The sequence below is a fragment of the Petaurus breviceps genome, unplaced genomic scaffold, assembly GCF_028583685.1.
Source record: "Petaurus breviceps papuanus isolate PSGF00001 unplaced genomic scaffold, PetGlider_PUasm1.0 419, whole genome shotgun sequence".
Taxonomy (NCBI): domain Eukaryota; kingdom Metazoa; phylum Chordata; class Mammalia; order Diprotodontia; family Petauridae; genus Petaurus; species Petaurus breviceps.
Window position 1 is genome coordinate 6,391,034 of NW_027186324.1, and position 27,184 is coordinate 6,418,217.

Consider the following 27,184-nt stretch of genomic DNA (forward strand, 5'->3'; position numbering starts at 1 on the left):
TGCCCTAAAAAAAAAAAAGTAAAATTATCAACCTTATCAAAAAGCTAAAAATTGCATTGAACTGTGGCAAAGCAAGGAAAGTTTTAGTTCTGGTTTAGAAATATGCTTGATACATAGGTGGGATGATTGAATGCCAAATGAAATAGCTTAGAATCCATTTAAGTAAAGAAAGAAAACAGGGAAGGGGTTCTATTAGTTATGTGTTGTCTTTACTCTGCTTATGATCAGATCTCTTGAAACCCTTGCCTCACCTTAACTGCAAAAAGCCTTCCTAATCAATGATTGTCCAAGGAAGAAAGTATGTTCACAGCTCTTTTGAGCCTGCCTTCTCAGAGGCTGGCCTAAGCTAGGTCTTCTTTTGGGCAGTAGATAGAATGCTGGGCCTGGAGTCAGAAAGACTTGAGTTCAAATCTGTCCTCAGACACTTACTAGCTGTGTGATCTTGGGCAAGTCACTTAACCTCTTGTTTGTCTCAGTTTCCTCAACTCTAAAATAGGGATAATAACAGCACATAGGCAGCGAGGTGACCCAGTGGATAGACCACTAGGCTTGGATTCAATAAGGCATAAGTTCAAATCAGATCGCAAACATGTACTAGCTATGTGACCTTGGGCAAGTCACTTAATCTTGTTTGCCTCAGTTTCCTCAACTATAAAATAAACTAGAGAATCACTTCAGTATTTTTGCCAAGAAAACCTCAAATGGGGTCACATGACTGAATGGCTGAGCCACAACAACAACAACAGCATTGACCTTCCAGGACTGTGAGGCTCAAACGAGATCATCCTTGTAGAGTGCTAAACACAGGGTCTGGTGCGCAGTGTTCACCATGGAAATGCTTCTTCCTCACCCCCCTCCCCAAGGCCAACAACCACCACTCAACAAGCACATCCAATCAATGAACTGTGTCATCCAGTCAAAAAACATTCAGGCAAATGACCGTTTAGTGCCAATTATCTGACTGGATTGTTCACTTTTCAAACAATTATATTCTAGCCAGATTGATGGATCCTTAGACAGTCAGGAAAATAATCAGAGACCCTGATTCTCATGGCCCTGAGCAGATTGGGAAATTGGACATTGTGACTAAAATAAATACGGTCATCACTGATGTCCCTGGGTATCAGTTAATGATGTTATTGATGTTCCCTGGAGGCCTGTCTTTGTATGGCAACTCTGAGTTAAATTTCCATATGAAAGTCAATTAATGAGCAAATGTATATGGAGAAGATGCTGAGGGCTCAAAACATTGCTAGACATGAGGGAAATAAAAAAGATGGACAAGGGAAGGGTCAGTCAGTCAACAGCCATTTATTCAGTGCTTACTACGTACCAGGCGAAACTCAATTATTGCCACTGAGAAGTTCACATTCTGTAAAAAGGGAACTCTAAACAAACTTTGGAGCTGCAGAACACACAAAATGACACAGAGAAGCTAACCTCCCGCTGAGGATAGCCCAGCAGGCCAGCAGGAATGGACCAGCGCAGTGCTCCCAGCCCCACTCAGAGGCTTTAGTCCCAGGGAAGCCCTGACCAGCCACCTGCTAGAGGGACTCCAGATCAACAGCAGCTGGGGCTGTTTCCAGAATTATCAACACATAGATGCTAAGGACAAAGTGAGAGGTCAGTGCAGTCTGGACTTTGGGACACAGTAAGTAGGAGTGCCTGGCTTTTGCTCCGGGGGTGAGAAACTGCTGAGATGCTGGAACAGCCAGCTAACGTCACATGGCAGCTTCAGCTCCTGGCATGTTGTAGAGTGTAGGGAGACCAAACGACCAGTCTGAGGGGTAATCACTCTTGCTTTAACCCTATTGGATCTGGATTGCAGTCTAGGGTAGAGATCCTGGGGTGTGTGTCCAGCTTGCCAGAGCATGTGGAGAACTCTGAGTTCTCCATCTAATACCTCCAGCACCCATTTAATACCTCCGGCAGCTGAGAAAACCTCAGCTTTTGGGCCAAAAGCTCCCCTGTCTGGTGTCAGAGTCCTACTGTGGCAAAACTGAGGGGCAACATGACCAGGGAAAGGAAACAAAGCAGACAGAAGATTCCAACATTAGACTCCTATTTTGGGGACAAAAAGGAGCAAAGCATGGAACAGGAGGAAGACAGTGAAGTCAGAACTCCAGCACCAAAAGCTTCAAAGGAAAATATGAGCTGGTTACAGGCCATAGAGGACCTTAAGAAGCAGATAAGAGAAGTGGAGGAAAAATTGGGAAGAGAAATGAGAACAATGCAAGAAAATTACGAAATGACAGTCAACAGCCTGACCGAGGAAAATAACACCTTAAAAAACAGACTAACTCAAATGGCAAAAGAAGCTCAAAAAGGCAATGAGGAGAAGAATTTGCCAGATGGAAAAAGAATCTCAAAATCTCAATGAGGAGAATCATTGCTTCAGAATTAGATTGGAGCAAGTGGAAGTTAATGACTTCATGAGAAATCAAGATGCTGTTAAACAGATCCAAACAAATGAAAGAATAGAAGGCAATGTGAAATATCTCATGGGAAAAACCACTGACCTGTAAAATAGATCCAGGAGAGAATTTAAAAATTATTGGACTACCTGAAAGCCATGATCAAAGTAAGAACCTAGAAAGCATCCTCCAGAAAGTTCTCAAAGAAAAGTACCCTGATTTTTTAGAACCAGAGGGCAAAATAGAGGTTGAAAAAATCCATCAATCACCTCCTGAAATAGATCCCAAAAGGAAAACTCCTAGGAATATTATAGCCAGGTTCTGGAATTCCCAGATTAAGGAGAGAACATATCAAGCAGCCAGGAAGAAACAATTTGAATATTGTGGAAACACAATCAGGATAACCCAGGATCTGGCAGCTTCTACACTGAGGGATGGAAGGGCTTGGAATATGATATCCCGGAGGTCAATGGAGCTGAGATTAAAACCAAAAGTCACCTACCCATCAAAACTGAGTATCATGTTTCAGGGGAAAATATGGTCATTCGGTGGAATAGAGGACTTTCAAGCCAGAGTTGAATAGAAAATTTGACATTCAGATTCAAGAAGCAAGAGAAGCATGAGAAGGTAAACAGGGAAAAGAAATCATAAGGAACTTATCAAAGTTCAACTATTAACATTCATACATGGAAAAATAATAATTGTAACTGATGAAACTTTTCTCAGTAGCTGAAGGGAATAGAAATATATATGTCTATATATGAAGGTATATGGGCATCTGAATACATATGTGAATGTGTGTATATATGTTTACAAGTATACATAGATAGAGGGCACAGGACCAATTTAACAGGAAGGGATGATACTTAAAAGGTAAAATTAAGAGGTGAGAGGGATATAATGAGAAGAGATGGGGAGAGACAGAATGGGGTAAACTATCTCATACAGAAGAGGCAAGGGAAAATGGTTACAATGGAGGAGAAGAATAGGAAGGCAAAAGGGAATGTGTCAACCTTATTCCCATTGAATTAGGCTTGAGGAAGGAATGAAATACACACTAAATAGGGTATCTCACCCTCCAGGAGAGTAGGGGGGAAGGGGATTAGAGGGGTAATGATGGAAAGTAGGGTAGGCTGAGGGGGGAGGGAAGTTGGAAGCACCCACTTTTGAAAAGGGACGGGATCAAAGTAGAGAATAGAACAAGTGGGAGGTGAGATAGGAGGGAGGGAAATATAGTCAGTCTTTTACAATATATCTACTATGTTATTGTTTTGCATTAGCCACACATGTACAACCTATACTGAACTGCTTATCTTCCCAGTAAGGATGGGTGACAAGGGAGGAAGGGAATGAATCTGGAATTCAAAATTTTAAAATCAATTATTCAAATATATGTATATATATACATATATATGTATATATATATGTGTGTGTGTGTATATATATATATTATTTCTACTATTTTACATGCAATTGGAAATAAGATATACAGGCACTGGGGCATAGCGATCCACTGGAAAAGTCAAAAGAGGTATGGGAGAAAATATGGGAGAGAGCAGATTGGAGGAGGGGATATCCTGTGAGACTGCTATGTGGGGGCGGTGGGTAGGGGAAAAATGGGGAGAAAATTTGTAACTCAAAATCTGGAGAAATGAATGATGTAAATCAGAAGTTAATAAAGCATTTGAAAAAAAGAAAAAATGCAAGTTAAAACCAAAAATAAAATCAAATAAATTAATGGTAAGAGTCAAGGAAAAAAAAAACTGCTTACACCCAAGAAACATATCGTGTAAATGGGAGGTGCTATCAGAGGGAGGTGCTAGGAGTAGGAGAGAGAACAATGAAGGTCTCTTTCAGAAGGTGGGATTGGAGTCAAGGTTTGAAGGGAGGTAGGAAAAACAGGAGGCTGAAGTGAAAAGGGAGACACATTGAAAAGCAACCAATGAAAAGACACAGAGTGGCTGGATGGATCACCAGGAACATTTGTTGTTCATTTGAGTCCAGCCCTTCAGGACACCATTTGTAGTTTTTCTGGCAGAGATACTGGATGGTTTGCGATTTCCTTCTCCAGCTCATTTTATAGATGAGGAAACTGAGGCAAACAGGGTTAGGTGACTTACCTAGAGTCACACAGCTAATAAGTGTCTGAGGCCAGATTTGAACTAAGGAAGATGAGTCTCCCTGACTCCAGGCCTGAGACTCTATCCACTGCACCACCTAGCTGCCGTCAGGAGAGAGGTTAGGGCTGAATAAATACATCTAGGAATTGTCTTCATAAAGATGATAAATGAGCCTATGATTAGATCCCTAGAACCAGTTAGATCACTAAGTGAAATAATAGAGAACAATAAGAGAAGAGGTCTCAGGAAAGAGCCTCGAGGGCGTTAGTGATTAGTGGACATGTCCTGGACAATGATCCAGCAAAGAAGACTGAGAAGGACCTTTCTGACAGGAATCAGGAGAAAGTGATCTCGTGAATTCCTAGAAGAAAATATCAAAGAACAGAGAGAGGAGGGGTTTTAATTGACAGTATCCAAAGCTACGGAGCAGTCAAGAAGCATGAGGACTGAGAAAGGTCTTTAGATCAAGCCATTGAGAGATCTTTGGTAGCTTTGGAGGGAGCAGTGTCAGGTGAATGATGATTCTGGAAACCAAATTGCAGAGGGTTTTGAATGAGAGAAGAGGAAGAAGAGGCACTTTCTCGAGGTATTTAGTCACAAAAATGAGAGATACAAGGCACCTGGCAGTGAGGATGGTTACACAACATGAGGGTTCTTAAGGATGGAGAGTTTGTATGCAGCAGGGAGGCAGCCAGTAGATAGGGAGATAGCAAAGGTTAGAGAAGGTGGGGATGATAGAGATGACAGTCTTGTTAGAGAAAATAGGATGGAATGGTATCGAGGGTGTATGGAAATGGTTGTACCTTGGCAAGAAGAACCATTCATTCATGTCAGAGAGGGATGAAGGAGGAGATAGCGGGAGATAGACATCTGAAATAGATAACAAAAAGAAAATAGTGAGCACTTGGCTAACGGCTTCATATTTTTTCAGGTAAGTATGAGGCAAAATCCTTCGATAGGGGAAGGGGGAGAGTAGCTGTGTCATCAGAGGCATGAGGAGGAATGAAAAGATATGGAATAGTTGCTGTGGTGAGTGGGATAGTGAATCAGTTATGTAGGTGCTGAAAGGTTGCCTTGCAACAGTGTGGGCCCAGTTTTAAATTTCAGTAGACCCAGTTGGTACAATTTCTTTTCCCCCTTACTCCATTCAGCAGCACATGAATAGAAGCAAAGGCAATTGACATAGGAGTAATCCAAGGCTGAGGCTTGGCAAGCCCTGATTGACAATAGGAGATGGGGATAAGGGTCGTGTGTGTAAAGGAGAGTTGAGAGCTGAATTGCTTCCCTAAGAGGCTGAGACAGGGAAAGAAAGAAGTATCAGCAGGGCAGGGGTGATGGACTTCGAAAAGCACTGAGGGACAGAGGTATTCCAGGTCACAGTAAAGATCATGTTTAGGAGGGATAAGACAGAAGGAAAGATGGAATGGTAATAGATTATGATCAGAAAAGGGAATCTGGTTCGTGAATACGAAAGTGGAACATTTATGGGTGGTGGCAAGATCAAGGGAAAGATCATTCCTGTGTGTAGTCAGTCAATCAATAAACATTTATTAAGTACCTATTATGGGCCAGGTGTGCTAAACTCTAAGAATCCAAGTAGGAAAAAGAAAAGCAGTTGCTGCCATCAAGGAGTGCACAGGCTAACTGGGGAAAACACATCAAAAAAGGGAGAAGAGGAGAGTAAAGTACCCAGCATGAAGGCATGAGGGACAAGACCAAAGGAGCTCAGTATGGGTGGGAAGCAAAGAGATAGCTGGCCTAGGTGCCCTCCATAAAGGGAAGCTGTGGAGTTCATCACTCTGCCCTTCCATCTCAGAGGGGGAGAGGGTGCTGATGAGGTTTGGGATGACAAGCTTCCTGAGAGGATGATGGAAAAACCCAGGTAGAGTGTCAGAGTAGGCTGTGAAAATTAGATAGATTGAGGAACCGGGAAGGGGAGTTTCCAGATATGAGAGGCACAATATGAGGAAAGACAAAGCGTTGAAGAATAACATGGCATGATGGGGGAGACATTAAATAGATCTGCCTACCTGGAGCAGAGGGCTCACTTGGGGAGTAATGTGAAATAAAGTTTCTAAGGAGAGTGGATCCAAATTGGGTTTTTGAATTCCAGGAAGAGGAGTTTAAACTTGATGTTAGAGGCAAGAGTGTGCCTTTATAGACTTTTTAAAAGGGAATGACATAATGAAAGTGTACAATAAGGAAGATTTCTGGCAACAGTATACAGATTAACTACTATAGTTCCTCCTGCCTGAGATTGTTGTGAGGATAAAATAAGATAATGTATGTAAAGTACTTTACAACATTTAAAGTGTCTTATAAATGTCAGCTATTATTATTATTATTAAGGTACTTTGCAAAAAACTTGAAATACTGTGTAAATGTCAGATATTTTTATGAGAAATGAGAGTCAAGTGGATGAGCTCACCAAGATTATGAAAGTAGAGAGGGAACAGAGAGCCAAGTAAAAGAAGAATCAGGAATATGCAGTATCTCATAAGCTCCAGGTTCCTAAGATCCCTGTGGATCCCTGTGGTCCACAGATCCCTGAGGATTCCTGAAACCCTTTTAGTGGATCTGTGAGGTCAAAACTGTTTTTATAATAATATTTAGACATCTAATTTCTAATACAGTAAATATGGATAGGTATAATCCACATAAAAGAAAGGTTTTGGGGAGGTGTTACTTAATTTTTAAGAGTGTAAAGGCATCCTAAGGTTAAAAAGTTGGAGAACGACTGATGTAAACAAAAGGTGGAAATTTTCAGAAAGAGTGGGAGGGATGTGTTTGAGTACTCTCAGCCTTAAACTCTGGTGAACAGGTAATGAATACAAGTGTGAGTCAAGGATGAGGTACATCAATAAATGACTGGCAATGCTAATTTTGTGGACCACAACTGAATTTCAGAGGGCGTAATGATTTTTGAAAATCACTTGCAGTTTGGACTAAGATGGTTCAGGAAGAGGTTGCATAAGATAAGAATTTTTTTAAAGAATGTATTATGGAAGAGTTTGAGCTAAATCCTTCTGGGAACATCCAGCTAGAAGAAACAAAGAGTTGTAATAAACCACAGCCATTTTGATTCTGGGTGGCATACAAAGGAAGATCATGTAAATAGTGCTGAGGAAAGAGATGCCCCAACAACCCTGATAAATCTACAGGATGAATTGCATGTTTAATGTTAGGCCCTTTTATTCTAGGAATATGTCCACAATTTGGAAGCAATTCAGTGGCTAAACAAAATGATTAAGAGACAGTGAAGACTTATGTATAAGCCACTATAAAAAGAACTAAATATGGGCTCAGCATAATGATGAATAAGGGAGTTTATTGAAAGGGTTTACAAATATTTGAGGGACATTAACACTAGGCAGGGAGAGGAAGGATTTTGTTAACTTTATCAGACTTAGTTCTCCTTTCAGATATGTCTTGGACTTCGAAAAACTCTCATTATTAAGTCTTAAAACATTTAGAGGTCATTTGAATAAAACAAAATTTCAGGGGCTGTGATTGGTAGGGTGCCATCATCCAAGGGGAATGGAGTTGCTAAAGAGGGTGGGATATAATACAAGGTCTCACCTCAAGACAAATTATGATTTTGAATGGAAAGAAATATTCTGAGAATACTTAATGTGCAATTTAAAGGGATAAAACATGTTAATAATCCAGCTGTAGACATCTCAAAGATTAGATCATCATGGAAAACAGCAGGATAAAATTAAACTGTCTGAATTATAGTTTAATTACGACGAGAACTTAAGTTCAGGAATTATACTACGGAATCAGTTAGATGTGATTGGGTAGATACTTAAACGTTTCAAAAAGAGGCTAGGACTTCAGTTGCTCCAAATACATTCAATGGTTTCTCCTTATTATGATATAACAACTGAAGCATATAGCACTTAGTGAATAGAAAGCACTTTCACATATATTATGTCTTTTGATCCCACAAAGTAGGCAGGAGAAAATATCATCATCCTCATTTTATAGTTGAGGAAACTGAGTTTCAGAGAGATTAAATGTCTCTATCCAAGCCTGAATCTTCTCATTCAACATCCGCTGCTCTGCCTCACAAATAAAACCAAAAATAAGTACATTGGAGCAGAGTCTGTTTCCAAGGAAACTATACCTTAGAAATGTCCCTGCCCCCACCAAAAAAAAAAAAAAAATGTGTGACTTGTTTAGGCCTGGATGCAGACACGAAAGGGTCAGAAAGGCATTTTTGTTTTTTTTCCTTTTAAAGTTATTTATTTTTAGTTTAAAACATTCAGTTCCACAAGTTTTCGAGTTCCAAATTTTCTCCCTCTCTCTCTTCTCCCCTTCCCCCCAAGATGGCATGCAATCCGATATAGGTTCTTCATATACCTTCACATTAAACACATTTTCACAATAGTCACTTTGTAAAGAAGGATTATAATCAGTGAAATGAACCATGAGACAGAAGAAACAAAACAAAACAAGACAAAAAAAAAGAGAGCAAATAGTTTGCTTCAATCTGCATTCAGACTCTGTAATTCTTTGTCTGGATACGGAAAGCCTTTTCCATCATCAGTCTTTTTCGCCATGAAGGGCCTGAGAATTATCTAGCACAGACTCAGTCTGTGTCAGATTATTCTGGCCCGCTTGTCAATGCAAGCTTCACATATGTTTAGTCTCCTTAAGAGTCTCCCCATTAAGGTGAATCTTCAATAAAATTTTACTCTGGCTGAGAGACTTGAGTCGAATTCATTCAGCAGAACCCGGCGTGTTGATATTTGGAGCTGTCTTAGAACCTCGCGTTTCTGAGAAGAGCCCAATCTATCCAAATTAGTCATCACAGCCACAATGTGTCTGTAATTGTGTACAGTGTTCTCCTGGTTCTGCTCTTCTCACTCAGCATCAGTTCATATATGTCTTTCCAAGTTATTCTGAAGTCCGTCTGCTCCTATTTCTTATAGCACAGTAGTATTCCACTACCTTCATATACCACAGCTTGTTTAACCATTCCCCAATTCATGGGCATCCCCTTGATTTCCAGTTCTTTGCCACCACAAAAAGAACTGCTATAAATATTTTTGTACATATAGGTCCTTTTCCCACTTGTATGGTCTCTTTGGGATACAGCTCTAGAAGTGGTCCATAAATTCCTGATAAGAGAAGAACATGCAAAGTGTTATGTGAGGGTTGAGGAAGAAAAGAGAATTCCTGAGCAGGGTGATAAGAGAAAGCTTCATGAAAGAGGTGGTATTTAAGCTTTGACTGGATGAATTTCTATTGAAAGATGGATTTGGAGAAGGTTTTTAGACTGACTAACTTAAGCAAGAATTAGGATATGTTGCTATTTGGGTTGTTAATGTATTTGGGCTTGAAGAAAGGTGAAGGTGAAGGTGTACCTTTCATGACTTTGCCTGGAAGCTGAAACATGAAATATATGTATTCCTCACTTAAGTTGAGGGGGAACAAAGGTCTGGTATCCATTCTTAAAGGAAGGGATAACACCCTTTTACGCAAAAGACTACCATTCCTCTCTCCTTTTAGGTGTCCTACGTAAAAGCTATTGACATCTGGATGGCAGTATGTCTCCTGTTTGTGTTTGCTGCCTTACTGGAATATGCAGCTGTCAACTTTGTGTCAAGGCAACACAAGGAGTTTCTGAGGCTCAGGAGAAGACAAAGGCGGCAAAACAAGGTACAGTAAGTGGTCAAGGCAGGTAAAGTCAAATGGGAAATTTCCAAATATGCAGATCATTCCTTGCAAATAAAAAACAGCGCTCACTATTTCTGAACGGCTCCTGAACCAGAGCTAAAGTTATACTGACCTAGTTTTTCCACATTACGTAAATCGCTGCTGAACCATCCATTTCACTTTTTTTCTACAAACATAATTTGGTTCCGCTTCACTCCTTTAAGGAAAAAGGTTGAATTCACATATGGTTGGTGCTTTTTAAAAAAATTTATATAGTCAAATATCTGGGCTTTTAAACCCACTAGCTTTGTCATCATGTAGAAGTCTGAGTATGAATTTCATGTGCTTTGAATCTATCACAATTAAACTTTAATTTAATTTAACACAATTAAAGACTAACTTTGAGATTATCATATGTCTATTGTTGTTCAGTCATTTTCTCACTTGTGTCTGACTCTTCATGACCCCATTTGGGGTTTTCTTGGCAAAGATCCCAGAATAGTTTGCATTTCCTTCTCCAGCTCATTTTACAAATGAAGAAACTGAGTCAAACAGGTTTGACTTGCCCATGTCACGTAGCTAGTGTCTGAAGACAGATTTGAACTTTGGGAGATGAGTCTTCCTGACTTCATGCCCAACATTTTATCCACTGTGCTCCCTAGTTGCCCCTTTTATGCCTATAAGCATGGCGAAATATGGTGTAGCAAGCCATTTTGGTTCTCTATCTCATCTATTTGCTGGAATTCATGTTAGCTTGCTGCTGCTACAACAATATGTTGACAAAAGATAAGTAGCTTTTTCTTCTTTAAGACTATAACTCTAGGTTCTAGCTTGTCTCTGCTTTCTCTTCTTTTCTGAGGGTGTTCCTTTCTCCTATCCCTATGCATTTTAACTCATTATAAAAACTGTCCAAATACAAGATTGTTGCATCACATGGACATTTCATATTGTGCATAGTTCCAATAAATCCAGAGACGAAATAAGGGCAAAGTAACTGTGACTCTTGCCTGAGGTACAGGCAAGGTACACAAAATTGAGGAGTCATAAAGAAAAGGTAATTCGATGTTTATTAATCTAAGCATGATGTGCCAATAGGGAAGGCGGTGTCATTTTATGCTCTTGCTTCAGACACAAAATTGACTAGCAATAATTACAGACAAATTACATATGATGTGACTGTATAGGGAGCTCAATTACCAACTTAAAATGATAAGGCAACTAAGTATGAGCACAAAATAATAATACTTTCATGAAAGAATAATGACATAAATGCCAAAATCCTAAATGAACTTTGGCTTGTTTTAAATGCTAATCATAGCAAAACAAATTCCATATGGCAGACGAGAGGAAGATCAAAGACTTAACAGAATCACTATTTTGGGGTAGTTGGGAGAATGACTGAGCATGAGAGAGAAGGAAAAATACTCAATTTCTCTTTTAAATATATTTTCTCTATCAAAGAGGATAATCTTCAAAATGGGAAAGTCTAAAACAAAAATAGCTTAATAGAAAGTTGAAATCCAAGTGAAAATGTACAAAAGAAGTTCTTAGTCCCCAGTGAATTCAAGTCACCAGTCCAGTCAAAGACAAACCATATCACAAAGTGCTGAAATAATTTGTGAATGTGATTTCTAAGTCACTGATAGTGGCATTTGAAAAAGTATGAACTGCAGAGGTTCTATAGGACCATCCTTTTTCAAAAAGAAGGTTGATTCTTGAAACTATAGGTTATTGGGCTTACCTCAACTGCTGGCAAAATTCTAGACCCATTACCAAAGGGGTGGTTTGGGAGCATAGAAACAGAAGCAATCATCATCTATAGCAGATTTATCAAGAACAAGTGAGATGCCAAGCTAACCAAATATAATAACCATGCTTTTATATTTTTTTGCTTTTTGCTTTTTTGGAGGGGGGAAGGCAGGGTAACTGGGGTTAAGTGACTTGCCCAAAGTCACATGGCTAGTAAGTATGATCAAGTGTCTGAGGCCAGATTTGATCTCAGGTCCTCCTGACTCCAGGGCTGGTGCTCTATTTACTGTGCCACCTAGCTGCCCCTCTTTTTTTTAACATAGTCATTTGATTGTTAGAATAAGAAATTGCATAAATATCATATACTTGAATTTCAGTAAGATATTTGACAGAGTGTCTCATTATAGTTTTGTTTTTTTGGGTTCTTTTTGCTTTTTGGAGAGGGGAAGGCTGGCCAGTTGGGGTTAATTGACTTGCCCAAGGTCACATGGCTAGTAAGTAATTGTCTGAGGCCGAATTTGAATTCAGGTCTTCCTAAATCCAGGGCTGGTGCTCTATTCACTGCACCACCTAGCTGCCCCCTCATTATAGTTTTGTAGACAAAATGGAGAGATGTGGGCTAAACACAGATGAAGTCAGAAATGTCTGGATAACCAGAATAAAGAATGGATCAAAGTCCACTTAGAAAACTAACAGAATGCTGCAGGCCTCTCTATTTGGCCCTGTTTGTTTCTAAATTACTTGAATGAAGGAATAAATAACATGCTTATCAGATATACAGATGATGTGAATCTGAGTTGGATAGCTATTTTGTTAGATGAAAAAATTGGAATTTACAAAAGATATTGATAGACTAGAGCAATAGGCCAAATCTAATAAGAAAGAATTTAACTATATGAATGTAAAGGACCACATTCTGGAAACGGATGAAGAGGATGAAGAAGGTCCAAGGAATTTAGAACTAAGGACATCAAGTAGACATCAAAACTCAATATGAATCAATAGTGATTTGCCCAGAGAATTACAAAGTATAATGGTATCATTGGCTGGGGGGGGTGGGGGGGAGGGTGGAGGGAGTCCAATTTGGGGGAAATGGAAAGGCAGACAGCAAGCATTTATTAAGAGCCCACTGTACAGATATTATCTCATTTGACCTTCACCACACCCCTTGGAGATAGGTGTTATTACTACTCCCACTTTACAGTTGAGGAATCTGAGGTAAAGGTTATTTGACTTGCTCAGGGTCACCCAGTTAGTAAGTGTCTGAGGCTAAATTGAACTCAGTTCATCCTGATACCAGGTCCAGCATTCTATCTTCAACTTTTTCAACCCTCTGAGCATGGGTGGATATTTGTGTTATTTTTTCAATACTAATAAAAAATGTCATCCAACAGCTATTTCAGCACAACTTTCCTGTAGAGAGCCTAAAAATGCAATACTTACCCTACATTTTTTACCTAGCTGAACCCTAAACATAAATTTAGTGTTATGCCTGAATTACTCTTTAAATTATTTTTTTAATTTTTAAAAAAAGTTTAAACAATTTTTTAAAATAACCAATCCTAACCCTAAAAGTTTAAAAAAAAAGTTGATCTTGGGCAAGTTACTTAACCCCAATTGCCCTCCAAAAGGCAAAAAAAGTTTAAAAAAAGAATCTGTACCTTTCAGGCCACCACTGACCAACTGATGTATCATAGAACCATAGAATGTTAGTTCTAGAGAAGACCTTAGAGATTATTTTGTCTGATCCTCAAATTTTACAAATGGAAACACTGATGGTCAGGGAGGATAAATGACAGACAGCATATTCAGAGTGGAGCTCAGCATCTTTTCTTCTTCTGGGTTCCCCATTTCTTTTCCTGACACCATCATCCTTCTGGTCAGTCAGGTTTGCTTTTGAGGGATCTCTTTCCTTCACTCAGCTCACCCTGCCCTCATACAATCAATTGCCAAATTGCCCCTTCTACCTGGGAATTTCTCTTATATCTATTCACTCCTTCCCATTCTCATTGCCACCCACCTAATTCAGGCCCTTCTTACCTCTTACCTAGGAAGAAGATACTAATTGATTTCCTTATCTCCAGTCCCCCCCCCCCTCCAATGAATTATTCCAACTCTAGGTCCATCCCAAAGAAAGGTAGAGGACTGGACAAGGAAGGTGGTAGGGACACTTAGCTGCCTTCAACCATTAGCTATATTTACAAATGCCTCTCCTTTAAAAAGTATTGATAATTTCCTTTGATGGTAATGATCAAGTACTGTTTGCTTTGACAATGAGATCTAATCCCTGGGTGCATTTGTGGTAGAGCATGGAGTAGTTATTGGGTGCAGAACATAATAGCTGGATATGGAAGGGTTTAGAATGGAGCATGGATTATGAAAAGAGGTGTGGGATGGTGAGTAGAATGCTGGCACTGAAAATCAGGAAGGCCTGGGTGCACCCTATGACTGGGTGATCTTGGCAAATGAAGATCCTGTGAAGGTCCCGTATATCTAAGACTGTAAGTAACAGGATAGTTGATGATCTACAATGAAAAAGCAAGCTTTTGTAGAAAGTTCCCTATACCAATGGAATCACAGGTTCTAATTAGTGGAGCAGGTATTAAAGAGGGACCCAAAGGAATGATATAGAACTACTCTTTGGACAGCATAAATGGCAGTCTCATACCTAAATGAACACTCAAGATCATTCAGCCGTCTGCAGCTGTTTCTCTAACTGACAGAGTAAATGGGTTGAATTGAATTGAAGGCTTATCCAAAAGGAAGCTTTGGAATGACTCCCACGTCTGCTAACCCTGATGTTGCAATAGGATCCAAGTATAGTGAAATTGAAAGCCCTTAAGAAGTCTCTCAAGAAACTTTTGATACTATGATTAAAGAAAACTCTTCTCAGTATTGGGAAGAAATGTAAGGAAAATGGAAGAGGGCTCTTTATGAAGTGCTCCAAGAAAATGAGAAACTACGTGAAGAAATTGTGTTAAAGGACAATAAAATTACTTACCTAAAAGAAAAAATAAGGAACTTGTGAATTAGTGAGACATGAGTAGTATATGATAGAAAAACTATCAGTAGAAAATGTTGAACCACAGAACAATCTAGCATTCAAGGATTCCGATTCTGGAGGGGAAGAAGTAGGCAGAGGATCCGAAGAAAACTTCTAGATCAGTGAATGTGATGAAATAAATACTTCTTTACCTACAAATGGATGACCACATATAGAAAAGCATTAAGTATTCTTTAGCATCTGCAAAGAATTGATTGGACCAGTTCTGAGCCCCCAGTACCTTCTGGAAGTGGCAAAAGGATGATCAGAGAGGACAATGGGCCCAGATTCTGAATTAAAGCAGAATTAGAGACAGATGGGAAAGGCTTGTGTGGGTTTATGTCAAACAAATCTTCCTCATATACAGTTCAGATTAAAACATTTCCCTGCTCAAAAGTCTTCAATGGCTTTTCATTTACTACCAAGTAAATTATTCACTTCTTGAACTGGCATTGAAACCCTTGTACAGTCTGACTCTAACATACCTCTCTGGTCTGATTTCATGGTGCTGTATTTCACATATTCTGTGCAGCAAGCTATAATGAAATGAACACTGGTCTTCAACTTAGAAGATCCAAGTCAAAGCTTGCTTTTGGACACATTATATTTCTGTGATTCTTGGCAAGTCTAAGCCTCATTTTCCTTGTTTAGAGAGGGGGATAATTCTTATACTGCCTAGCTTAGCTGTCAGGGTTGTTTTGAAGGGAGAAAAAATGTTTTGCAAACCTTAAAATACCATGTAAATTGTTAGGCTTATACTTCAGCCAAGCAGGATTGCTTTCTGTCTCCCAACCTCACTCTTGTCTGCACTTGCCCACTGAGACTTTACACATTCTAGCCCCCTTCCTACCGCTGCCAATTGGAAGACTTCTCTTTCTTCAGGGGGAGGGAGGGGATGGGGCATCAGGTGGTGCCTCCTCCCTGAAGCCTTCCTTTACCCCTTACTATTAGAAATTATTCTTTTCCTATTGGATCTTTCAGGACACTCTGATTGACCCCTGCCACTCAATTCCTCATTCTTTTTTAAAAATTTATTTGCTTTTAGTTTACAACATTCAGTTCCACTATCCCTTCAATTTCAAATTTTCACCTCCTCCCTCTCCTACCCCTCTCCCCCATGGTGGCATGCAATCAAAGATAGGTTCTACAAATACCTTCTTCACATTAAACATTATTCAGTTTGTAAAGGATTATAACCAATGCAGCGAATGAGGAGAAATAAGGAACAAAACAAAACAAAAAGAGAGACAGAGCAAGTATTCAATCTGCATTCAAACTCTATAGTTCTTTCTCTGGATGTGGATATGCATTTCCATTGTGAGTTTTTTGGAGTTGTCTTTTAACCATGCATTGCTGAGAGGAGCCCAGTCTATCAAAGTTATTCATCACACATATGATGTGTCTGTAATTGTGTACAGATTTCTCCTGGTTCTGCTCTCGTCACTCAGCATCGCTTTATATAAGTCTCTCCAGGTTATCCTGATGTCTGTCTGCTCCTCGTTTCTTATAGCACAATAGTGTTCCATTCCATTCATATATCAGCCATTCCCCAATTGAAGGGCATCCCCTCGATCTCCAATTCTTTGCCACCAAAAGAGTTAGTAAATATTTTTGTCCATATGGGTCCATTTCCTTATTCTTTAACTTGGACTATAAATATTTGTATAAGTATCTTACTCAATCTCTCCCTCACTCCCAATAGATTTTTAAGGTTTGGAGAAAAGAAACCGTGTCATTTTCCATCTTAGTATCTCAGAACTGAGCACGTGTTACTTTACATGACCATAGCAATCACTTCATAAGTGTGTTGGTGGTGGTGTCGTTTTATTGAACTGAAAATACTGTTTAGGCTGCTAAAAAAAAAACTATTAGGAGGGGGAAACTGTGTCTTTTAACTTAATTAGTCCAATTCCCACTGCAACATTGTGCGCATGTGTGTTCTTGATAAATAATATTTGATGATGATGACTTTGAACAGCGGCAGTTAATTATTATTACAATCGCAGCCCAGGTGTCCCTGGTGTCTTTTAAATTGTCTCTTGAAGCTGAGAAAGCAGTGATCCAGGCTGTCTCAGCACACAGAGACAGAAACACAGCCCCCAAAGGGATTGAAGGTGTGGTGGGTTTGGGGAGGTGTTCTCCAGCAGGGGATAAGGATTCTCATGAAGATTCTACGGCTCTTTAGCAGTGGGCACCGTGGCAAGCTTCTCTCCTTCTCTGGGCCTCCTTTTCTTAATCTATAAAATGAGACTTTGAACAACGGAAGATTTTTTTCATCTCTAAAATTCCAGGACTCACCCTCAGCAGGATTCCCTTGAAGACTTAACAGCTGATGGGACTAATGAGGATCAGGTGATTTTGTTTCCTAGTTTACATCTAAAAGAAGCAAATATGGGACTTTTCTGCTTCTGTAGAAATGCTTATGCATTGTAAACATAGTATGCAGAAAACAGGCAAGCACAATTGAGGCTGAAAAAAAAGAAAGAAGAATGTATTTCGACCTCCTACTCTCATGCAGCATGGTTTAAAGTGTTGCTGACTTCTCTGCTGGGAAGCATGAATACGCCGAATATGGACAGCTAGCTCCCTAGATATGAGCATGATACTAATCAGTCTGAGGTCAAAAAATCCATTTCAATTTTTCCATTTCCTGACCTGTGGGAGTGAGCTTGACACTTGTCAATGTCACCACAGTCTATTACCCTTTAACCTTGCCCCATCATCATGTAAGTACCTGCAAATTGGTCACCAGGTGGGTTGGGGGTGGATGGGAAAGGGAGATTGAGATAGAGGAAGAGACAGAGACAGAGAGAGACAAAGAGACACGGAGACTCGTCTCGGACAAGTCATAACCTTGGCTTCCTCATCTGTTACAATTGGACCACGTGACCTCCACGGTACTCTGGATCTAATAAGTCCTAAATTCCTTTTCTAGGAATTTAAGTGAAAATAGAAGCAGGAGGGTGATGACTTGCTGTCATCTCGGACTTCCTTTGTTTCTTCCACAGGACCTAGCCCAGTACTCAGTAAATTTGTAGTCCTTCAGTTGTTTTTCATTCCTTTCAGACCCCGTTTGGGGTTTTCTTGGCAAAGACAGAGGAACAATTTTCTATTTCCTTCTCCAACTCATTTTACAGATGAGGCAAAAAGGGTTCAGTGGTTTGCCCAGGCTTACACCGCCAGTAAACGTCTGAGGCCAGATTTGAACTCAGGAAATTGAGACTCCTGACTTTGTCTGGCACTCTATCCACTGTACCACCAAACTGCTCAATGAATATGTATTGATCAATCACTAATTAATTGATAATTACCTCTGCTGCCTACTTTGTACTATAAAAAGATAAAAAGGAGATCCATCTTTGTGTTTCAGTTGTCTGTCATAAAAAAAAAAAAAAAACCTGCCTCCTGGCAGACAGGGGTAAAGAAAGGTACTAAGGAAAAGAAGGGAGTGCGACATTCTTTAAATTGTGGTGTTTAGAACTCCCTTCCCAGGCAATATGAGATTATGTTTTCACAAAGTCCTTGTATCTGACTGACTTGATTTGTGTAAAAAGCCTTGGTAGACCTTTCCTTTCCCCTTGATAATTAGTTTGTTGCTTGTAAACAAAATTAAATGACAAAATAGTAAACATAATTAGAATTTGTATGGCCCAACCAATTATAATGCAAATGAGAGAAAATCTGAAATTGAACTTCTGATTGGAGTTGTGTACATTCCTTGTTTAAATTTCTGTAGTTCACAGTGAGGAGGAGAAATGTTTCTGAAGTGTCTCCTCAGCTATCTGATTTCATCCATTTTCTCCAGGATGCTTCACTTCTTCTAAACAGATCTGTTGGGTTTTGGCCTGACATCTGCATTCATGGTGCCATCTTTTTAAAGACCTAATTAATCTCCTCACCTGTGCCATATGTGATGACAATCTGAAAGAGACTGCGAAAATGAGAACCAGGTGGAGATACATGGGAACGCTGTTCAGATCTAGGACCCTAGTTTGAGGGTAGGATCAGGGAAAGTGTGAAAAGGGGATGAGGGGAGAGAGGCAGAAAAGAAGAGTGTTAGCATCATGCATCTATTGCCCAGATGAATATTTATTGCATTTTATACAAACACAGTTTAAATATCATTGGCATCAGCCTCAATCTCTGTTATGTGTCCCTGGGGCTGACCCTGAATCATCGGTTTCTGTTCCAGGAATACAGGATTTCAACCCATTAGTCAGCCCTCCAGTCATAAAAAGGGGTCATAAACCATCTTCTCAATTTATGAATACATTGTACAAAACCGAAGGAAACATCTCGTTATGATCAAGATGCTATACTGAGTACGCCCTTATATCTTTCAGCCTTATTCACTTGCAAGAGGAAATTCGATTATTGTGAGAAGATATGGTCTTCATACAGTCACTGTCCTATTCATAGACATTGACATTTCAGGCTTGTGCTCAAACAGTGCAGCCTTTGAAAAAGAATAGCTTGCATTTACATAGCACCTTTAAGATTTTCAGCTTTCCTCACAACAACCCTATAGAGTAGTCCAAATGTTATTATTAATTTATCCTCATTTTATAGGAGGGGAAAATAGAAGCTTTGAGAAGTCATTTGTCTTGACAAAAGGGACATAATGAAAATTAGCCTGCTAGAAAAGAGTCACTTCTATTTCTTCCACTTTATTAAACCTGTTTAAACCCAGATCTTTGGGGGACTAATTCTTTTGGGATTTTTAGGCCTTGAACATAAAGAATCTAGAGGATGTACCCCATAAAACAAAGACATTAATGTGCTTTAAAGCAGATATTCTTAACCTGGGATCCATGAACTTCTAAAATACACATATATGTAGCAACTATTTCAATGTAATTGGCTTATTTTCAAATTGTGTTTTTTTATTTCATATGTTTTTTGTTTTTTTTAGAGAGGGGAAAGCAAGGAAATTTGGGTTAAGTGATTTGCCCAAGGTCACACAGCTAGTAAGTGTGTGAAGTGTCTGAGGTCACATTTGAACTCAGGTCCTTCTGACTCCAGGGCTGATGTTCTGTTCACTGCACCAATCTTTCATACTTAAAAATATATATATTCTGAGTCCATGCACTTTACCAGATGGCCAACAAGATCCGTGACATAAAAGAGGTGAAGAATGAGAAAAATGAGAAATAGCAAGCATATGGACTATTAGGGAAATTTCTCAATTCGATGGTGACATATTAATCTAATAGATGTTAAGCTGCCAAGTACATGGACTGTCAAATTAAATTATTCTCTCAAGAGCAAATGTATATTCAGTTAAAATGGCTATTATGTAATGAAAACAAAATTCCTAATAATCCAGAAAAATGCACGATTATTTGTGGAAAGTTACAACACTCTATTGAATCTCCAAGGTTCAACTCTACCTAGATATGAGGACACATGAATTTCCCAACTCCTGGTAGAGAACAGGAGGAAACAAGGAAAACAATAGCCTTCTACCTACTCCTGTGCTTACCACAGAGAAGCTAGGGGTAGGGGTGGGCATGGAGGGAAACTCTTAGCCTCCTTTACTGCTATATCCTCTGGCAGAGGAGAATCCCAGGACCAAGAGCCAGCTGAGACTTTATGCCTCATTGCCAATCAGTAAGCGAGAAATCATTAAAAGGTCAAGCACCACCTACTACTTCCAGACATCAGATTACATGCTTCCATTCATGTGCCTCCCAGCCCTTTGCTCAGTATAGTTCCAAGAGTGATGCAGTCTCCTCCTAAAAGCTTAGCCAAGAAGTTATTTATGAATCTGAGGGATTATGACTCTGTGAATGCACAGACATTCACCTCCTTCAATCCAGTCCACATGACTTGTCAGGAACTGCATCACCAAGTTAAGAGTGTCCAATGCCTCTCCACCATCTTCAAACCCATCTTTATTGTGTTCAGTCGTTTTCAGTCATGTCCATGTGACCCCATTTGGGTTTTCTTGACAAAGATATTGGAGTGGTTTGCCATTTTCTTCCCTAGCTCATTTTACAGATGAGGAAACCAAGGCAAAGAGGGTTGTGACTTGCCCAGGGTCACACAGCTAGTAAGTGTCTAAGGCCAAATTGAACTCATGAAGATGAGTCTTCCTGACTCCGGCCTATCTGCTCTATCCACTGTACCATCTAGCTGGCTCATCTTTAGTAGCTGAAGTCATTTATTTCCCTGACCCACCCCCATTCAAAAAACTAGAAAATGCCAGATGACAAGGAAACTATTAAGCAGAGGGTCTTAACATGGAATCAATAAAAAATGTGTTTTTTAAAAAAATATAATTTCAATAGAATTGGTTTCCTTTACATTATATTTTATATATTATTTATATATATTATATGTTAAATGAAATTTTATACATTTAAAACAGTATTTTGAGAAAGTGTTTGTAGACTTAACCAGATAGCCAAAGAGATTGTGACACAAAAGACATTTGCTAGCAAGTATCAGAGCTGAACTTGAACTCCAATCTTTTGATTCAGGCCGCTACTACTTTTTCTTGCTTCCAGAGGAATTGGAGGAACTTCATTTTGGGGACACCTAAGGATTGTTGCATTTGTTTTGCTCCATACCATGTTGGTATATGAGGCTGGGGAACCTGTGGCCTCAAGACCACATGTGACCTTCTATGTCCTCAAGTGTAGCTCTTCAACTGAATCCAAACATGTGGCCCTCTAGGTCCTCAAGTACAGCCCTTGGACTGAATCCAACTTTGAAAAAAAAACACAGACAAAAAAAAATAACATGGAAAAAAATAAAGTGAAAAACAATATGCTTCAATCTCTGTTTGAAATCCATCAGTTCTTTGGAGGTGGATACAATTTTTATCATAGGTTCTTCAGAATTGTCTTGGATTTTTGTATTATTGAGATTAGCTAAGTAATTCACAGTTGATCATCAAACAATATTGTTATTAGTGTGGTTATGCTCACTTTGCATCAGTTCATTAAGTCTTTTCAGGTTTTTCTGAAATTATCTTCATCATTTCTGGGAGCACAATAATATTCCATTACAAGCACAATTTGTTTAGCCTTTTCTCACTTTCAATTCTTTGTCACCACAAAAAGAACTGCTATAAATATTTTTGTTCGTATAGGTCCTTGTCCTTTTTCTTAGACCTCTTTGACTATAGTAGTAGTATTGCTGGGTCAAAGGGTATCAATAGTTTTATAGTCTTTTGGGAATAGTTCCAAATTGTTCTACATAATCACTGAATCAGTTCACAACTCCCCCAACATAGAGTGTCTCACTTTTTTCACATCCCCTCCAACATTTATAATTTTCCTTTTCTGCCATATTTGTCAATTTGATAAGTGTGAGGTAGTACCTGAGAGTTCTTTTAATTTCCATTTCTCTAATCCATAGTGATTTAAAGCATTTTTTCATATGAGTATAGATAGCTTTGATTTCTTCATCTGAAAACTGCCTGTTTATATCCTTTCACTATTTATCAACTGAAGAATGGCTTGTATTCTTATTTGACTCAGTTCTCTATATATTTTAGAAATGAGACTTTATCAGAGATATTTGCAGCAATAATTTTTTCCTCTGCTTTCCTTCTAATTTTGATTGTATTCATTTATTTTTTCTGCAAAAACTTTTTAATTTAATATAATCAAAGTTATCTCTTTTGTATTTTGTAATGCTCTCTACCTCTTGTTTGGTCTTAAATTCTTCCCTTTTCCACAGATATGATAAGTAAACTATTCCATGTTCTCTTAATTTGCTTATGGTGTCACCCTTTATGTGTAAATTACATGCCCATTTTTACCTTATCTTGGTATCTTGTATGAGATGTTTTTCTAATTTATGCCATACTAATTTATTCCAGCTTTCCTAGCAATTGTCAAACATTCATTATTATTCTTAAGATTTCCCATAAGTTTTTATTTCTAAATGTACATTATCTTTGTTTACTATCTCTCTCTAGTTGGTCAAATATTTGCTCACTAATTTGCTAAATTCTTTTGGTCTCTGTTGTAGCAATTTAATTTACTTTTATTTAACTTCTGGATAAAATTAGTACAATTGGTAGATGTCATTTCTGTTGTCCACTTCCCATTTTTGATTTTCAATAGCTTTTTAAATAATTTCATTTTAAATTCTTTCAATTGTACATTATATTTTTATTATTATTCTTTCTTCTTACTTTAAATCCTTATCTTAACTCTCATAAGTCAATGGTTTAACTGACTCCAAGAATATAATTCTAACATTCATAAGCAAGACTTTTTCTATTTGTTAAAATGTCGGTTTCATTTTTTGTGGTGTTATTTGATACTTATGTTGCCCAGAACATATAAATTCTTTTTTTTATTTTTTAGAAAAAAAAAGTGTTCATTATATAGATACAAAGAGTTTCTGAATAATTTACAAGTCTTTGGCTTCTCATTTCTTGTTTTTTTAGCCAAATACTCACATATATTTCTCCCCATCCTTACCATTTCCCACCTTTGCACTGAAATCTCTGAGTATGAGTATATGTTAATTTAATTAGGAAGATCCAAATTCTTCACAAAATTTTCCTACCACTTTTCCTTCAATAATCAATACTGGTACAAGATCTAAGAAAATTGGTACAAACTAGTTTCACGGTGATCTTTTTTGTAAATACTTATGATTAACATAATATTCAACATATGATGACTAAATATTACACAAAAACATATTTCTCATAGCTTTTGGGCATACAATGAAACCCATATTCCCATTTCTCTTCTTTGTCTCTCCAGAGAATACCTATGAGCCATCTTTCCATTTAGCTACAACTTCCTTCTTTTTTTTCTTATTTTATTTAGTTATTAGTGAAGAATGTCAGGATTGTAGTGATTCAGCTTCCCCAGAAACATATCCACTCATCATTCATTAGATAAGGATCACATATTTAGTCAAATTAAGGATTATGATGTTCTGAACAAAAAAGTCCGACTCCAAGGTATCATGGGATGGAGCTAGTCTGTGATTCTTGAAGACTAGGTCAGCAGATTTCAATCTCTGACAGATTCTTCTATGCTGGAAAGTGTTCAATTAGGGACCTGGAAACAGACCAAGACTGTTTTCTAAGGACAAGCCCAGCTAATCACAGAAAAGACACATCACCAGTAGAAGGGCAAGCTCATGATGGAACTATTTTGACCACTGTAACCCATGAAACAAAGAAATATGCAAAAAAGCTCTTAGTGCAGAGTCACTTCCCCTTTTACTTCTGCAGTGATAGTGGCCAAATGGTAAGAAAGGAGTAAAGGATGCTAAAAATCACACAAGTTTTTCAACATCAACTTATTTTAGGCTACCATGCCATACAAAAATGTAAAATGGGGGCTAGGTGGCACAGTGAATAGAGCGCTGGTCCTGTAGTCAGAGGGACCTGAGTTCAAATCCGAACTCAGACACTTAATACTAGCCATGTGACCTTGGGCAAGTTACTTAACCCCAATTACCCAGCCTTCCCCCCTCCAAAAAAGCAAAATAATGTGAAATGAATGATAAAATGAGTCACTGTATCAACAATCTAAAACTGGACTGGACTTTAGAGGCCATATAGTCTAACCCTCTCGCTTTATAGATAAGAAATGAGCCTAGATGAGACTAAATGAGACCCAGAAGGTTAGGCAACTTGCTAATGATCGCCTAGAAAGTAGGTGTCAGAGCTAAGATCTGAACACATGCCTCATGACTCCAAATTCAGTGATCTTGCCTCTGTACTATGATGGCATCCAAAGTTTCACAACATTCTCATTAGCAATACTCAGAACATTTAAATGGCTACAATATGGCCAAGTCCATTTTATGTTCCCGGCAGCTCTGTCTCTTTCTGAAGGATAGTGTTTTCTACTCATGAGAAAACCATTTTCTGATGCTTTACTTCAGCAGCACATGTGTTCTAAAATTGTTGCAACAGAGAAGATTATTAGCATGACTGATCCTGCTCAAGAATGATATGCAAATTTGTGAATCATCCCATATTTTGAATGGAGCTAGAGATACAGCAGATAAAGAAAAAGAAAAGAGGGTCATTAAAGCATTTTTTATTCACAAAAGAGAACAGAGTAAAGAGAGAAAAATCACAATCAGCTTTGAAAGTTACATTTAAATGTATTATATACATATATAATTTTTAAAATATATATATAAAATATAAAAAGAAAAGTAAGCTGTTCATAGTAGAGATTCTTAGTTTTGTGTACACTCCTTTTTTTCTTTTCTACTCTGTATCTGGAAAACACCCATTTCACATGGTATTTATTAAATTCAGAATAAAACTACATAATTTTTTGTTGGTTTAATTAATAGAATACTAATAGGGATCCAGTGCTGAGGAAGAGTAAATATGGTCTTTATGGAAGAATGCAATCAAAATATTACATCTATTAGTTTCTGCAAATCATTGGTGCTTTCCAATGATGTTCTGCCATGGATTCATATTATTCAAAAGCTGGAGATGCCCAAGAAAAGGATCTAATCATCCACCCAAATAGTATGATTCAAGAGTAATCAACAAGACCTACCTGTCCTAAAATATTCACCTTATTCCCAATATTAATGTTCCTCCTTTGGGGCAAGGCACTATGTCTAGATGCCTCCTGTGACTAGACAAATGTTTACTCAGAAAGAGTAATCCATCGCTCCCTTAGTACCCACTAACACATTAGGGTCACAAATTTGGAATTGGATGGAGTTTAGAGGTTTTCTAATCCATCTTCCCGATTTTACAGATGAGAACACTGAGACCCAGAGATGTTAAAATGATTGCCCAAGTCCTGTAGACAGATAATAACAGGCAGTTAGATTCAAACCTACTCCCTCCAACTCTCAATATAGTATGATTTTTCTTGTACCTTTTCTGATTATCAGACTTGAAAGCTGCCAGCTAGAAAAATTCAGAACCATGACATGTAAAGGAAAGAATGCTGAATTTAGAATCAAAGGACCTAGGCTTGAGTCTCAGTCCCATTGAACACTTTTGGGTCTCAGTTTCCTGATCTCTACAAAGTGAAGAGAAGTGGGCTAGATGAGCCTAGAGCCTACCACTCTTCTCAGTTTGAAATAACTTTTTTTAAAGACACTTTTTGCATCAAATAAATTTTCAGAGAAGAGAAAAAGTTGGGAGAAATCTGGAGAATGAAATAAGAACATTTGAAGCATCAAGACAGGACAGGGAGTACCAAAGAGATGTCTAATCTAATGCACTTCTTTGATTAGTGGTAGGCAATGAAGTATTGTGGTTAGAGCAATGGAGTTGGAGTTGGAAAGACCTGGATTTAAACTTCTCCTTACATACTTACTGGCTGTTTGACCCTGGACAAATCACCCCCTGTGCCTCAGTTTCCTTATTCATAAAAGGAGGTTGGACTTGGCCCCCTCCACAGTCCTTCCCAGTTCTAAATGTATGATCCTGTGATTACTTCACAAATATGCCTTAGGATAGATCTGTCCTCAATTAGTTTTGATTAGGATTAGTTCCCTTGGGAAATATCTCATAGATTTGTCTGTAAGTCATGCCAAAAGTCCTTTATCCAAATAGATTTCATATTATGGAAATAACCAACAATGTTCTAGCTGACAGGAAATGAAGCCATCTCTAAGTTGTCCAAGGGACCCTTAGTTCAAGCCTGCAAAGTAGGTTCTTTGCCTTTGTCCTCATTAAAAAACAAACAAAAAACACCTCTGTAATAGTTATTCTGGCATTTATTAGCAATTTAGTTCATCAGATTTTAATGGACTCAAGGTACTGCACTAGGAACTGAATATACTAAAATGAGACCTTATGTTTCATCAGGGGATAAAATAGGAAGGAAGGAAGGAAGGAAGGAAGGAAGGAAGGAAGGAAGGAAGGAAGGAAGGAAGGAAGGAAGGAAGGAAGGAAGGAAGGGAGAAAGAAAAGGAGGGAAGGAGGCAAAGAAGGGAGAGAGAGAAGGAGGGAAGGTGGAAGGAACTCTTGAGACAGAAAAGGAAATAAGTATTTTTATTAAGAGTTTACTATGTGCCAGAGATAGCATCTGGAAATTTGAAATAGGAATAGACAGGTAGGTGGGAACCATAATGAAGAGGGTTTTAAGTACCCAGCTAAGGATTTTGTATTTTATCCTGTATATAATAGCCATTGGAGAATTATTGAAACAAGAAGGAGTTATTGAAAAAAATGCATTTTTCTTTGCAATTTGATTATTTTTTCCCTGTATTCCACTGTGTGT

At 38.4% G+C, this 27,184-nt stretch overlaps 1 protein-coding gene and 1 pseudogene across 3 annotated transcripts in view; both read left to right on the forward strand.

Annotated features, from left to right (window-relative positions):
• GLRA2 (glycine receptor alpha 2) overlaps positions 1 to 27,184 on the forward strand; it is a 288,190-nt gene that overhangs the window by 213,628 nt on the left and 47,378 nt on the right. For all 3 annotated transcript variants that reach the window (XM_069100631.1, XM_069100633.1, XM_069100632.1), the window contains one exon: positions 10,052 to 10,201. In XM_069100631.1, coding sequence (XP_068956732.1) covers positions 10,052 to 10,201 — 150 coding nt within the window. The remainder of the gene's footprint in view (positions 1 to 10,051; positions 10,202 to 27,184) is intronic.
• LOC138171146 (geminin-like) lies at positions 14,516 to 15,156 on the forward strand (annotated as a pseudogene).